At 54.7% G+C, this 14,210-nt stretch overlaps 1 protein-coding gene across 1 annotated transcript in view; it reads left to right on the forward strand.

The window, feature by feature from the left end:
* Positions 1–14,210, forward strand: part of PLXNA1 (plexin A1) — a 119,617-nt gene that overhangs the window by 20,896 nt on the left and 84,511 nt on the right. Inside the window, 1 exon segment of the mRNA XM_017820636.1 lies at positions 1,132–1,314. Coding sequence (XP_017676125.1) covers positions 1,132–1,314 — 183 coding nt within the window.

Here is a 14,210-nt window from a genome sequence, read left to right on the forward strand (position 1 = left end):
CGCTGCCACCCTTGCAGATTTGGCTGAAGCCCCTTCCTGAGAGAGGATGAGGATTTTGCTGGTGCTGTGTGAACATGTGAGGCTGTTGCCTTGTGTGGGACCTCTGGGAGGCCCATGTGCCCCCCCCAGACCAGATAGCTGTGGCCAGGGTCTACTGTTCTGCTCAGCAGGTGAAGGTGACGTGGTGAGGATGGTCGATGTGGGGATGAATGCTGTTGATCTGGTCCTGGTCCCCGCCTGCATCTCAGCTTTCACAGGGGCAATCCCTCTGGCTTTGCCTTTCCCATCCTCAGGACTGTCCGTGCTGGAGGTCCCTGCCATCATGGCCCTGAGAGCTGAGAGGGGCTGATGCAGCCCTGCTTCTGCCTCTTCCTGGGCTGAGCTTGCAAAAGCTTCTCCCAGACCCACGGGCTCGTGCTGAACCGAGGAGGCAGCTGGCTGAGTCAGGCGCCTTGTATGGGGCAAGGCAGCATGGAAAAAATGTGGGGATTTCCCAAAGACGTTCCTGCAGGAGGTGGAACAGGGCTGGCAGGTGGGTAGAGTGTTTGTTGTGTGAAGCAAGGCTCTTTTAGGAGCCCCGACTCGTTTGCCTTGGCACGGCCTTGGCTGGGAAGTGTTTTGTCTCCAGGGGGAGGCTGGGGCGCAGGATTCAGCCCCAGCTGCCTTGCTGCCAAGCTGTTTTCTTTTTGGAGCTAGCACTGGGATGAGGAGGAGAGGGATGTGTGTGTGCTGGGGAGCTTGTGCTGGCATCCCACGTGTCTGAGATAGCAGCAGCGGGGATGGAGGGGGAGCAGGGATGCTGCGCTGGCTCCCGCTGGGTTTGTAAGATGCAGAGGACAGAGAGCCTTGGTCTTGGCCTGCAAAGCTTTTTCAGATGTAGAGAGGGCCTGCATGCAGGCCCTCTGTTCCGAGTGCCTTACATCAGTGCATAGGGAATGTTAGGGAAGCATCAACTCATGCCTTCCTTCGTCTTGTGAGGTGCGATGGCTGGGACGGGGGGGGCAAGGGATGGAGCTGTCGAAGGGGCTGTAGCTGTGGGGTGAATGTGGGCGATGGCTGATGGCCGTGTGGAGGTCCAACATATCGAGGCATTGGCAGAAAGCTCATCTCTCCTCTGCTTTCTTTTGACAGCCGCTGCAGATCGACGATAATTTCTGTGGCCAGGATTTTAACCAGCCATTGGGCGGGACCGTCACCATCGAGGGGACCCCACTCTTTGTGGATAAGGAGGATGGGATGACCTCGGTGGCTGCCTACGACTACAGAGGACAAACCGTTGTCTTTGCAGGCACACGAAGCGGGAAGATCAAAAAGGTAGGAAAGTCCTTAGTGATGATGATGGGGAGGGATGACTGCTGTGCCTCCGTGAGTGACTTGATATATTGAGGGTAATTTGCAAAGGGCCAGTGAGGCGCAATTTCCCATTGCTTCTCTCTATCATCCAAATTTACAAAACCTCTGCCTTTTGGAAGGGTTATAACACAGGGAAGTTGAGTCCTTGCCACTGGTGGATCACAGCCCATCTTGTTATGTCTCAGGGCACATGGGTTTGCTCTTTAGCTGCCACAAGGGGGGCTCTGTCTGTCCAGATCCATATGGCCTGGGCAGGGTGGGCAGAGGTGGGTGCTAATGGCTCCAGCCCGGTGATGGGGAGACTTCACTTCCCGTACCCCGCCACGGCACAAAAGGCTGATTGTTGGTGGCAATTAGCAAATAGCTCTGTGCGTGCCTTTCTCTGCCTGCATCTCCACAGGGCACGGATTTCCTGTTATCATAACATCATGCCTATAATTATAGCTGTACATGCCCTGTATAAACAGAGCTTCCATTAACACATCCTCAACCAGGGAAACGCTGTGTGAAGGTCCTTGTAGGGTCCCTGCTATGGACCAGAGCTTGGCTGTGGGGCCTGACCTGTCTTTTTGTGGCTTGCTAGATGCTCCACACCCCATCTTGGGCACAGCATCCTGCCTTTTTGCTACGTCTCCTTATCTGTGATGGTCAGAGTGCCCTGGAAACAGCAGGGTAGCTCCTCTGGCAGGAATCCAGAGCAGGGTGCCATTGTGGGTGATAGTCCCTGTATGTCCTGCTCCCCCTGCCCGTGCTTCCCGTGGACTCTTGACCAACCCACCAGTGCCCCTGCCCATTAGCAGCATTTTTAGGTACATGAGCAGCATGTGTTGGAGTGAGGGTAGGATGGAGGGGTTCTCTCCAGCCCCACATCTGCTTGGCTTTCTGTGGTCCTCGGGGGGGGTGCGCAGTGGTAGCAGGGCTGCAGGGAGCTGATGCAGGCAGCTCATCCTCCCTTCCGGATCGATGAGGGATCTAAAGGGACTGGTGTCATGTTGCTGCCAGCTTCTCCTGCCTCTGGGCTCCAGATGGGGGTTTTAGGTGGGGATGGGAAGGAAGGAGCATGTGGGAGGAGAGTTCGAAAAGCCATGACAACAGTGTTACACCTCTAATTCCTCATTTATCTAGAGGGGCTGGTGGTTGGTTTTTAGATGGCAGATTTGATTTTTCCTCTTCCTCCTTTACTCAGTTTTTCTCTAGTCTTTACGCCTTCAGAGCCATTTGCCAGGGGTGGTCTAGTTCAGGTGCCTGACTAGTGTATGGGCTGCATGCTACAGCCATGACTGCAGCCAGAACTTGAAGCCCAGGTGTGGTTTGAGTGTCCTCCTTTCCTGCAGGGCTTTCCCAAGACCTCTTTTTCATAGTTTTAAACTTGATGCCCCAAATAGCTGGTCTCACTCTCTGACCCTGCAGGGCAAGAGGACATGGAGCAGCTCCATGGAGAATGAAGAGATGGGTCTCAGCCCTATCTGAGCACAGGGTTGCTGAGCAGGTTTTGTAGGCTTGTCCTACCTGGAGCCCTCAAATCCCCTGGGGTTGCAGAGCTCTCCAGTGGCAGCATGGGAGCACTTTGCAGGCTTCGAGCCCTGCGCCGTGAGGGCTCCTCCTCGTCCCTGCAATGACCTTGAGGTGGGCAGCCCAGCCCTCCTGCGGCAGGGGCTGCCTGGCTGCCTGGCAAAGCGCTGCCTCAGCAGCTACCTGATCCTGCCGCCTGGCTGCCGGGGCCAGAGGGAGAGAAGGGCGGGAAGGGGCTGCTGACCTGTCTTTGAGTGGCACCAGTGTGTCCTCAGCTGGGGGATGCGATGCCTGGCAGGGCAAAGTGTAGCCAATGTGGCTCCTCCAGGCAGAGGGTGCAGGGAGAGGGGCTGCATCGTTCAGCAGCGGTCACAATCCCTCTGCTTTTAAGCTGTTAGTGTTTCCCACCGTCCCCTTGGCAAGAACCCACATTAGGCTTGATGCAGCCTGGTGCCTTCTCTGCCCTCCTGCTGGCCCCCCCGCCCTTGCCAGAACCCCTGGCATCTCCTCTGGGAGAGGAAGGGCTGTGCCGACAGCTGGGTGCCCCCTCCCCCGTCCCCAGGAGCCCTGTAATAGATGCTGCTCTGCTGAGGGGCACCAATCTCGCCATCTGGGCTGGGGTAAGGTCAGGGCAGAGTCACTACCGTGTCTGGATTTTCCTTGGATGGCAGCTCTCATGCCCAGCATTTGTCCAGGCTGTTGCGTGCAGACAGAGCCTCCTTTTGTCCCCCCAAAAAGCCACACGAGCCTCTGGCTGCCCTGCAGCCTCTCCCCAGCCCTGCCACCAACAGTTGCTGCTGAGAAGGCAGGGTGCTGGGCAGCACCTGCTGCCACCACAGCTGCAGGGAGTCCCCAGTTTCGGGGGGTGGAAGGATCTTGCAAGCAATGTCAGATTTGCAAAACTCTGTGCGGGACAGGAACTGTGGGCTGGGCTGGGGAGGCACTGGGGGTCTGGAGATCCCGATCCCTGGGATACTGAGTGAGTTGCAGCAGCAGAGCCCATAGCAGCCCGCTCTCAGCTTGTCCCTGCAGCATTGCCAGGCAGGCAGTTATCTTTGGCTGATCCCGAGTTATGTGGAGAGGCCAGGCTTGGAAAGCTCTTGGTCCCGCGTGCTTGCTGTCCTCGGTGCCAGCAGTCATGGGACTGGGGCGCCCGGGGAATTCCTGCCATGCCCAGGTGAGCAATGTGGGGATGGCTTCCCATGCTGCTGGGGCTGGCAGTGAGCCACTTCCTCTCTACTCTTGAGCTGGCACAGTAGGGACTTGGCCTTGCACCCTGTAGTCTGAGGGTGCTGTGGATAGGGAAGTGACATGGGGACGTGAGCCGTGAGCATGCTGCAGCGGGAATGTCCAGGGGATGTTTGTGCAAGGGAAATGAGACTTGCTTCCTAATGCTCTGGTTTTTCCTGGAAACCACCTGTCCTTGCTTGGCAATCTTTATATTGGACAGTTATCATTTTCCCAGGTTGTCTTTCATATTTTCTGGGTGGACACAAAGCTGTGTGTTATTGCAGTGGGAGTGCTCAGTTATGTGCTGGAAAGGCACATTTGACGCTACACCTGTGTCACCTCTTGACCTGGGTGTGCCAAGGACTTGATTTTGGCTGTGCTTGAAGTGTTGTATGGAGAGAGGGAAGAAGAATGATACTGGAGGGGGTGTGCTGGTACTGCAACCTCCTCCCAGTAACTGCACCGTGCTTGGCTGGTGGCTGGAAGCTGAAGCGGTGGGATATTCTGGGAGGTGCAGTGCAGACCCTGCTGCCTTCCTTTGCTGCCATCTGCTCCTCGTTATGCAAACGTGGCATTGCCTTGGGGCTTTGCGGAGCTCAATGTAGCCCTTGTGGGTTGACCCAGTTTTGGGTGCTGCTTGGTTATTTTTGGGGGGTGAGCTGAGCTTCTCTCAACATAGCCGGTGGCTCCCTGCCCACAGCTGTCCCTGGCTGCTTATGGGGCAGGGAGGCTGAGAGCTGTCCCTTCTGCCACAACCCCACAGGAGATTCCCAGCACCACTGAATATCCAGGTGTTGGAGATTGCTAAGGCAGGCATGGTTGTGGGATAATGCAGCCAATTCATCCCAGCAGGATAGCATTGGACTACACATCCCTCGCAGCCAGCCAAGCTCTCATTTTTTGAGGATTATCTGGCTGCTCAGTCACCACTGCAATCCCTGTAGCTCCCTGCCCTGTCCTGAAACTGGCTGGCCTTGGGCATGAATGTATCAGAACGTGTCTCTGCCGGGAATCTGCTCCCCTCCAGGCCTTGTGCTTGCCACGGCTTGTTTATTCTTTCCCACAGAAAGCACAGCTGAACTGACCCTATGTCTGCCTGATTTGGTTTCTCCACTTAAATAATTAGAATAATAAACTCTTCACACTAAGTGGGTTATCCCCATCCCTGCACGACAGGACATGGTGCTCCTCTCCCGTCCTGGGGAGGGTGGAAGGGCTCCCCTGCCAGCCTCCTGTCCTGCCGAGGGCAGGGACATGGAGGTGCTTTGGGAGAGCAGATTTGGCAGCCCATGGAGGCACCCCCTTTGAGTTCTCTTAAAGCTTTGGATGAGGAGGCTTTGGTGTGTTCACAACCCTTGGTGTGTCTGGGCAGAAAATAGGTGCTGTGAAGGGGGGGGGCTCTTTTGAGGATTTCCCCGTTGCCTGCTGGCTCCCTTCCGATCGCAAAAGCCCCCATGTGTTGGCCTCTAGGGTATGATGCATGACCTGATCGTGGTCCATGTGAGCTGGGAGGAGAAGCTGTCAGGCTCCCTGCCCACTCTGCTGGTCCCAGTCCCCACGGATCCTTTCGCGTCACCCTCTGCTTAGTGCTCAGGGTAAGCGGCTCCGGCTGAAAAGGGGCCCTTTGTGTCTCGGCGCGTGAAATCCGGCTCCCAGAGCGCGCGGGAGGGCTCGGCCCCCCTCGTGACCCTGCTGCTGGCTACCCTACTTACTGCCTGTGCCTTGGATGGCTTTTATTTTTTTTTGTCGGGGGTGGGAGACAGGACATATTCGGGGCATGAAGCCTGCCCTGGCCCTGATGGTGTCAGCCGGTGACTCTTGAGGACTCCCCGAGCATCGACCCCTGCGCAGCCCCTGAAATTCTCTCCTGCCTGTGTTGCTGCCTCTTCCCAGCTGGCTGCCCAGCACAAGGGCCTTTTGTTCCTCCTGCCTCTTCCCTCTGCCCTCTTCCCCTCCCTCCCCATCCCATCCTCTGGAGACCCCTCGTCCCCTCCCCATGTCCGTGCAGCCCCCATGGGCGCCTGTGCCCGGCCCCGGGAGGGAGATACGCTCCTCGGAGCATGCGGCCGCGCCTCTCCCCAATCAATGGCAATAATTTTATTGGCATGACAAGGTAGCCGACGGTTGCCAAAGTGAATCCATCAAATACCTCTTGGCGGATCCCCGCCCCCTCGAGAGCTCTCGCTGGAGTCGTTAAGCTGTTTTAATCAAGGTGGAGGCTGGAGAGCTGGCATGTTAAGTGGATGGGGTGATGGGGAGGGGGCGGCAGAGCCTTCCCCGTTCCCGCTCGTGGCAGGGAGCACTCGGCATCGCCCCATTCCTGCTCAGCAGGAAGGGGCCCTGCTCGCTAGCGTCAGGCTTTGTTGCGCCGCCCGGCTCTGAACAGGATGTCTCATTGTTGGAGGAAACAATTAGAAATTCATCGTGAACCGTTGGCCTCTGGGATCTGCCAGGGTGGCGAGGCCATGGCTGCAGGCAGCTGCCAGATTTGTCCTCGAGTGACTCCCGGAGGGGAATGCCACTGGGGTTCCTGCTCCTGCCTTGTGCAGGATGGATGGAGATGAATATTTCCAGGCTCTTGTCCCTCCAAGGGATGCTCAAGCGTGCACACACAGCCTTGGGGAAGCAGAGGAAGTGTCAGGAGGCTCCCTCCCCACCAAACCCTGCTCCCTCCACCCTCTATGCCCCCAGGCTTTTTGACTCACAAGCCATAACCCTCTTTTTTTTCCCCCCTCCCCATCTGCTCTGCTCTCCGCACAAAGCCGGCAGGTGAGCAAGGAGGCCTGGGAGCCTGGCGCCCGGCCAGCCGGGAGGCAGCAGGAGCCAGCCCTGCTCCAACCTTCCCTGCCGAAAGCGCTGACGGTGCACGTCTCGCCTCTCCCTGGCGCCGGGCGCCCGCAGGCAGCGTGCCGCCTCACCCCATCCATCAGCCCGCCCCGGCTCCTGCGGAGCAGCTGGCACTAAGGTAGTGTTGCTGCTGGACTTTGCCGGTGTCAGGCAAGGTGACTTTTGGGGAGCAGTATGTTGTGAAGGCTGGAGGAGGCTCAGGGATGAAGGTCTTCAAAACGGCTACCAGGTGTAAACCTGGCTGCTGTAATTGTCCCCGAAACGGGTTTGAGGGCAAAGCACCTCTCGGCAGCCCCTCAAGACAGCTCAGTGCTGCCCTGCAGGGTGTGCTCAGGAGCTGGCGGGTCTGTGCCAGCCAAACACGGCAGCATCACCTTCATAGCTGGTCCCTGCAGACCATCCTATGCCCTGGCAGGGGCTGCTGCCCTGGAAGTAATGTGGAAATAGGGCTGGGAAAGGAAAAAGCCTGTGGGTTTCTGGCTGCGTGCCTTGTTGGTCCTGCCCCTGTTACTGTAGGGCTGTGTAAGGCATTGGTGGCTATGACGTGGCAGTAGTGGGAGAGCAGGGTGGATGAGTGATGCTTTGGAGTCATTAGTGAGGATGCTGAGCCCCTGTAAACGTCTGGGTGAGAGTCATTGGGGGCTGGCGTTAGGAAAAGGGGTGTGTGGGGTTGCTGGGGGCGTGCAGTGCCAGTGGTGATCACTGGGTTTTCCCTCTCGGCTGGTGGGGTTGGTTTGGTTGGTGAAGCGTGAAGCTGCTGAGCATTTTCTTCTGCATCTTTCTGCTGCTGAATGCAGGGCTGTGGCCCCTGTCTGTGACCTCTATTCTGCTGGGAAGAGCAGGAGCACGACTCTTGCTTTGGACTGTGCCTCCTGCTGGGGACCTCTGTGGTGGCCCCATGGGGATAGGGTAGGGGGAAAAGGCACCCCATTGAGATGGAAATGAGTTGGGAGGGCCCAGCTCTGTTGGATCCCTCCTGTTGGAGCCATTGTGCCTATTCACTGGCACAAACATTGACTAATTTTGGCTTTTCAGGTGGGAGAATGGCCCCTGCGTCCCACCAAAGGCAGCCAAGAAGGAGGATCAGGAAGGCAGCGGTTTGGGAGGCAGGGACTGTTGGTATGCCTGGTGGGAAGGGGCAGTGCTGGTGTCCTGCTTCGCCTTTGTGCAACCCCATTAACCCAGATTTAATGGTGCCTGAGGAATTTGCCCTCAGCCCCTGGAGGAGGGAAGATGTGTGCTTAGCAGGGGCTCAGTTACCTTCAGTATTGTCTGAGTCTCTGCATGTCCCAGCACTGCCTCGGGTAGAGACGTGACTGTGGGGAAGGTCAGACATCCCCATGGGTTGACCTGCCTGATTTCCCCCCCTGGACTGGGAGGAAAATCCATCATAAATCAAGAGTGAGGTGGAGGTGTGGTACGGCACTTGGGGATGCAGGATGTGGACTCCAGCTGCCCCTTAGTGGCTGCTGGAGCCTGTCATCAATCTCTGAGACTTTGATACACGGAGAGGTCGTTTGTCTCCAGGTCCAGACGGGGATGGTGCTCAGCCCCAGATTGCTCAGAAGAGCTGCTGTTTGGCCTCCGTTATCCCCTGCCCTTGTTAATTATGTGCTTTTCTGAAGTGGAGCAGGAGAATGGATGCTAATGCCAGGCTGATACTGATGGGAAAGGCAGAAGGAAGGTGCCCTGTGGGGTCGGGGTTGTGGGGTGAAATAATAGTGGAGGAGCTGGGCTGTGTGCTAGGTGGTGGTGAGGATGCAGACCCCTGGGATCACGTCCCTGTTTCTCCCCGGATGCTTTCCCTGGGTGACCTGTGCTATACTAGAGTTGATCCTGGCACCTCCCTGCTCTTTGTGTACCCATGGACCAGCTGCCAGTACGAAACCTCCCTGTGGCAGTGAGAGCAATTGTCTACATGGGAAGCAAGTGGGAAAGTTTTATTTAATGGATGCTTAGTTCTTTTAATGCCATTTAGCAGCTGGAGAGAAGGAAGAGAGCCAGTGCTGTGTGACAAGCCGGCTCTCTGCAGACTAAGAATGATCTGAAGTAGTGGGGAGCATCCCTACAGTCTGGCAGAGAAAGGCAGGATGATGTGATAGCGCTTTAATTTGTCCACACTTTGTGCTCTTGAGGGCAGCATTGGTCGGTTGCTCTGTGCTGGGACAGATCTGGCGTGACCAGGGTGCTCAGTGCAGGGATGCAAGGAGGGGTTGTGATGGTAGAGCAGGTGCTGGGGGAAGCATCTCCCTCCCTCCATAATCCCCATATGGGCAAAGGAAACAACGCTGGGCTGAAAAAAGCCAGTGTGGGTTTTATTAGCTACAACCCTAATGATGTATTTTGGATTGCTCTCCCGCGTGGATAAAAATTACCAGACCTTGAACAAAGGGGAAATAAAAAAGTCTCTCTGACCTTGAAGCTGTTCGTTCACTTGTCTTCATTTCATTCCCCTCGGCTGGGGATGCGGGTCAGTTTTGGGTGCTATTTATAGTCCGCTTCGCTTGGCGGTTTTCTTTACAAAGCGAAAGGTTGTCACCTTTGTTTCTGATACTGCAGAGAGGAGCTGCTCTAGGGAAAAGGCAGTATAAATGAGAAATTTCTCAGAGTGTTCCTGTATGCGGCAAAGCTTTGTAATCTTGAAAGATCAAAAAGCCCTGGACTGCCACCCCGAGCTACTTGTGCGGCGGAAACCAGGGTGTGTGGTGCTTGTAGGGGTATGGGATGATACTTTGCTGTGCTGGCCAGTGGCTGCTGGGGCTGGTTGGCGCCTATATTTGCTCCAAAACAGCAATGCTTTCCATTTCCTAACAGCTTGGCTCACTTCTCCACATCTGGTATGGTTGGCTTTCGTTGAAACAACGCTTTAACTTAATTTTTCCCTTCTCCCACCCCCATGAAGGAAGCCGTGGCTGTGTTTCCTATCTTTACTGGAGCCACATGTCCACAGAAGCCCCGTTGCTGAAGTGGCATTCCCTGCCTGTGCCTGCATCTCCTCCTCCAGCCCCTTCCCTGACAGACAGAACTCGTTGAAACAACAAATGTTGCCATAATTTAATTTTCAGGCAAACAATAGTCCGGGGACAATGTTAAATTCATGAAACTGGCTTAATGCGATGACATTTAATGAAGCAATTTGTGCGCTAGCGTGGCTGTGCGCAGCTCTGGAGTAGTGGGGATGCCACTCCACCCTGCCGGGCAGTCCCTCTTTGAGAATGAGACTGGGAAAGGTTGATGCTCCAGGGTAAAGGAGGGGGTTTGTCCTGCTGCCCCTCCAGGCTGTGTGTGCTCTTGGAGTGCAGTTTTCCCATGCTGCTCCCTGATGCTGCTGCAGTGTGGGCTGAGAGCTGCTGGGTCCCAGCTCCATGGTTTGGCCCAAATGGGAAGGGTTAATGAGAATATTTTGGCGCAGGAGGAGCCGCTCGCCCTCTGCAGCCTCTGCTTTCCTTGGACCTTTCCTCCTTTTGCCTGGAGCCCTGGAAAGGTCCTTTTGTCCCCCCAGCCTCCTTAGTGGGCCAGACTGAAGCCTCAAATGCTGTAGCACCATATCTCACACGCAGGGCTGACTCTTCCCTCCAGGTCCACCCTGGGTTACAGTATCCACTGGGCTGTTAAGTGGGGCTGTTCCTTCCAGAGCAAGAGTTAGAAATGATGTTGCACTGGGAGAGCACAGACTTGCTTTGGGAGGGTTACAGTTGGTAGAGCAGGTGAGAAGAGGCAGTTTGGAGGGTGGAGAGCTTGGCTGCTTGCTCCAGGGGTGGATTGGAATTGTGCCATCACACCAGCATCCCTTGGGCACCCTGGCACCAGTAATGTGTAGGCTTCTGCTGTGTCCCAGGAGAGGCTTCCCTGCCGTTTCTTTCCCCTCCTTGATTGACAGGGCCCTGTAGATCTTAATTATGTGCCGGCATCCGCTGAGCCAACCTGGTGCTGCTATAGCTGGAGGCTTAATGCTGGTAATGCTGCTTGCTGGGCTGGCAGCTCCTGAGGTAAGGGGTTTCCTTACCTTTCTAGGGACAACATTTAGTCCTTGCTGGATACAATGGAGCTCTGGAGCTGTGTGAGTGGGAGCTGGGGTAGTGGCAGGTGAAGGGATGATGTTAAAATGCACATGTGATTTTGCTGTGGCTGTTCTCTGGTGGAGCTCAGGGAGGAGGGAGTTGGAGACACATGGATGCCATGTCCTTCAAGGACCCCTGTTCCTATTTCCCACCTTAAAGGAGACAGCATCCATGTCTCCAGCAGGGCTCTCCTCACCTGCAGAAGTCCTCCCTGTCCCTCTTCCCAATCCTCCCAGCAGCAACCCCTACCAAAACCTGAGCTCCACCAAACTCATGTCACTGGCAATGCTCTTCCCAACCAGGACTTAAAGCTAAATTTTTACTGAAAGATGCAGCAAAATCCTCTGAGGATGGATTTTGGGCTCAACAGAGGTGCTCGTAGGCAAGCTTGAGGTCTGTAGAGCAGTTTGCAGTGTTGAAAGCAGTTCTGCTGGTCTTGGAGGCTGGGTCAGCACCTGGCTGTTCCTTGTTTCCCCTGGCTTTCTGCTTTCCATTAACAGTGGTCAAAAATTAATTGGTAGCTGCTGAACAAAATGCAACTGAAAAAATTCATGGAGGGAAAATAGGATGCAGTTTTGATGTGCGTGTGTTTCTCTCTCTCTATATATATATACATATGTATTTATTTTCCTTTAAAAGTTTCCAAAAACAGGCCTGTGTTTTGGCCAGGGTGACTGCATCTCTAATTATCTATGGAAAGTGAGTGTCTTGGCGAGGCTGGCACATATGCAGCCACAAAGAAATGCTCAGCATCCCTGGTGAGGATGTCGGGATGCAGGACCTTGGAGTCATCTGTACTGGCAAGCTTTAGTGGCAGAGGGAGTGGAGGAGCCTCTGTCCTGCTGGATGGAGTTGGGCTTACCACTGCCACACTTGGTTTCCTGGGGTAGGGTGATGCATGTAATGGTTCATATGAGAAATAAGCAAAGTCCTTTAAAAAGACTCAAAAACCTGAAAACTGCACCTCGCCCGTGTGGCCCGTGCCAGGTTATTCCCATCCTGCGCAATGGATGGGAACTTCCCAAATTGATTTCTTCGTTTGTTTCTCCATGTTACTCTCCCTCTCTTTCTGGTATGTTTATGAGCCTCAAGGGATCTTGTTTTTACACTCAACGTCTAAAATTAAAGACGTGTTTCTCTCTAGCAGGTGAGATGAACACTCTCTGTCTCAGCTGGGGGTTTCCTTCCTGCCTCCCCTTCTCCAGTCTGCCGACGGGAAAGTGTGAGCCTGTGGCTGGAGCACATAACCTGGGAATGAGATTCCTGGGCTCTCCCAGGGGGATGAGTCAGCTTCAATGCAGGATGTGTGAGCTTTGGCTTCTTCCTCCAAGGGCTTGTTGTTTTAAAAGAGGGCAAAAATTGCTACCTTCAGCCTGGGAATGGAGGAGCAGGGAATGAGGGGGGGAAATGTGCTTGCTCAAGCTTCAAAGTGTGGTTGGCCTTGGTGACTAAGGGCACATATTAATCTGCTTCTTAATGTGGGATCCTTAAATCCCTTCTGGGATGGGAGCATCTCCACTCAACTCTGCTCTCCTTTCATTCCCCCTTTTCACGTGCTGTCGCACTTGTGTGAGCATCCTCACTGCTCTTCTCTGAAAGCCTTGGCTATAAACCCTTCCCAAGTCTCCAGGTTTATGATTTTTTGCCTGAGACTTGGCCCACTATGCATTTCTGAGTCGGTGCCAGAGGTGATACTGCGTACTTGCAGACCCGGGGTGTTTTTGCAGCGTCTAGTGAGCTCCAAGTGTCACCCTCAGTGTCCCTGCCGTGGGTGGCAGCTCTCGCTGGCCAAGGCTGTTGAGTCAAAACTGTTGTTTTTGACTCCCCTAACCTCCCTAATTCTGTTTGTGCTCCAAAGCAGGGAGAAAGAGAGAGCGAGCGAGCGTTTTTTAAATAGCTTGCGAGTTTCTGGTGTTGTTTTTCATCAGGAAAATGATAGTCGTATAGAAGCAATTAATTGGAGGAAAAGTTTATGGTAATAAATGTCAAGAATGTTTCAAGGATGGTTTGGATGAAATACATTTTTTTTTTTCAAACCTCCCAGCAAAAACAAAAACCTTGCCCTATTTTGAACCTTGCCAGGGAAACAACTACAAAACTTCAATTTTCTTTCTTTTTCTTTTTTTTTTTTTTTTTTTTGATGTGTGAGTGTGTAACGTTTAAGTGCTTTTTTTCCCCCTGTTCAGCCTGTGCTCCTTAAACAAAAGCATGTGTTTTCCTGGCGCGGCTCCCTCGAGGCAGCTCTGTTGGAGTGGAGGGCAGGGTCTGTGGAGGTGATGGCTGCACAAGTCCAGGCAAGTCCTGGTTTTTGGCAGGAGCCAGAGTTCTCTCTTTTTCCGGGGCGGGGGTGGACTGTGGTCAGTTCCCTTCTCCTGCCTGTGTCCCTTTCTCCTCTGTGCCTTCTGTGGGTGGTGATGCCTGAAGCCAAAAGGAGGAGCAAGCTCGAGGCATGCGTGGAATACTTTGATATCCTGGGGCAGAAGGTGATAAAGGAAAGAATTAAAGCTTCAGAGTGATGTTAGAGCCTTGGCTGCCTCTCCCCGAGCAGCCATCGCCTGCGGCTTTGTGGGCTGTTGGTAACCCTGCCGTGCCTCTTGCTCCCTAGAGCTTGGGGAGGTTGGCATGAAAACAATGACATTTTATAGGGGAGATGATTTCCTAGTGGGGATGTCAGTTTCTGTGCATGGTCTGAAATGTCCCTGGGGTGCCGTGGCTGTGTGAATCTGCCAGGGAGCTCTCCTCACCCCAGAGCGGCCGAACCCTGCTGTGTGCTGCCTTCCCGCCGCAGCCATACCTTTGGCCCCAGCTGTGGGGCTCAGCACTGGTGTGTTTTTCATAAAGGCTCTTAATCACATACAGGATGTTTCTGTTTGTTCAAGCAATGAAATCACACAAACAACCCACCCCCAGTTTGGCTTTCGCAGAGCATCAGCTGCTCGACCCAAGTCCTCAGCAGAGCCGGAGCAATCCTCCCCTCTCCTCCTCCAGCTCTCGACCCAGCAGTGCGGCAAGAGCATGCCTTTCATGTTGTGGACATGCCCTGGAAAGCTGCCCAGCACTGGGGATGGGATTAGATTAGGGTTGGGAGCTGGGGCTGACTCATTGCTGGGGCTTGTGCTTGGCCGAGCCAGTGACAGCGTCTCGCGGGAGCTGGGAGGCTGGGAGACCTCGAGCTGGGGCCAGCCCTGAATTCTGGAGGTTGGGTTG

Source organism: Lepidothrix coronata, unplaced genomic scaffold (genome assembly GCF_001604755.1).
Source record: "Lepidothrix coronata isolate B3197 unplaced genomic scaffold, Lepidothrix_coronata-1.0 Scaffold84, whole genome shotgun sequence".
Taxonomy (NCBI): domain Eukaryota; kingdom Metazoa; phylum Chordata; class Aves; order Passeriformes; family Pipridae; genus Lepidothrix; species Lepidothrix coronata.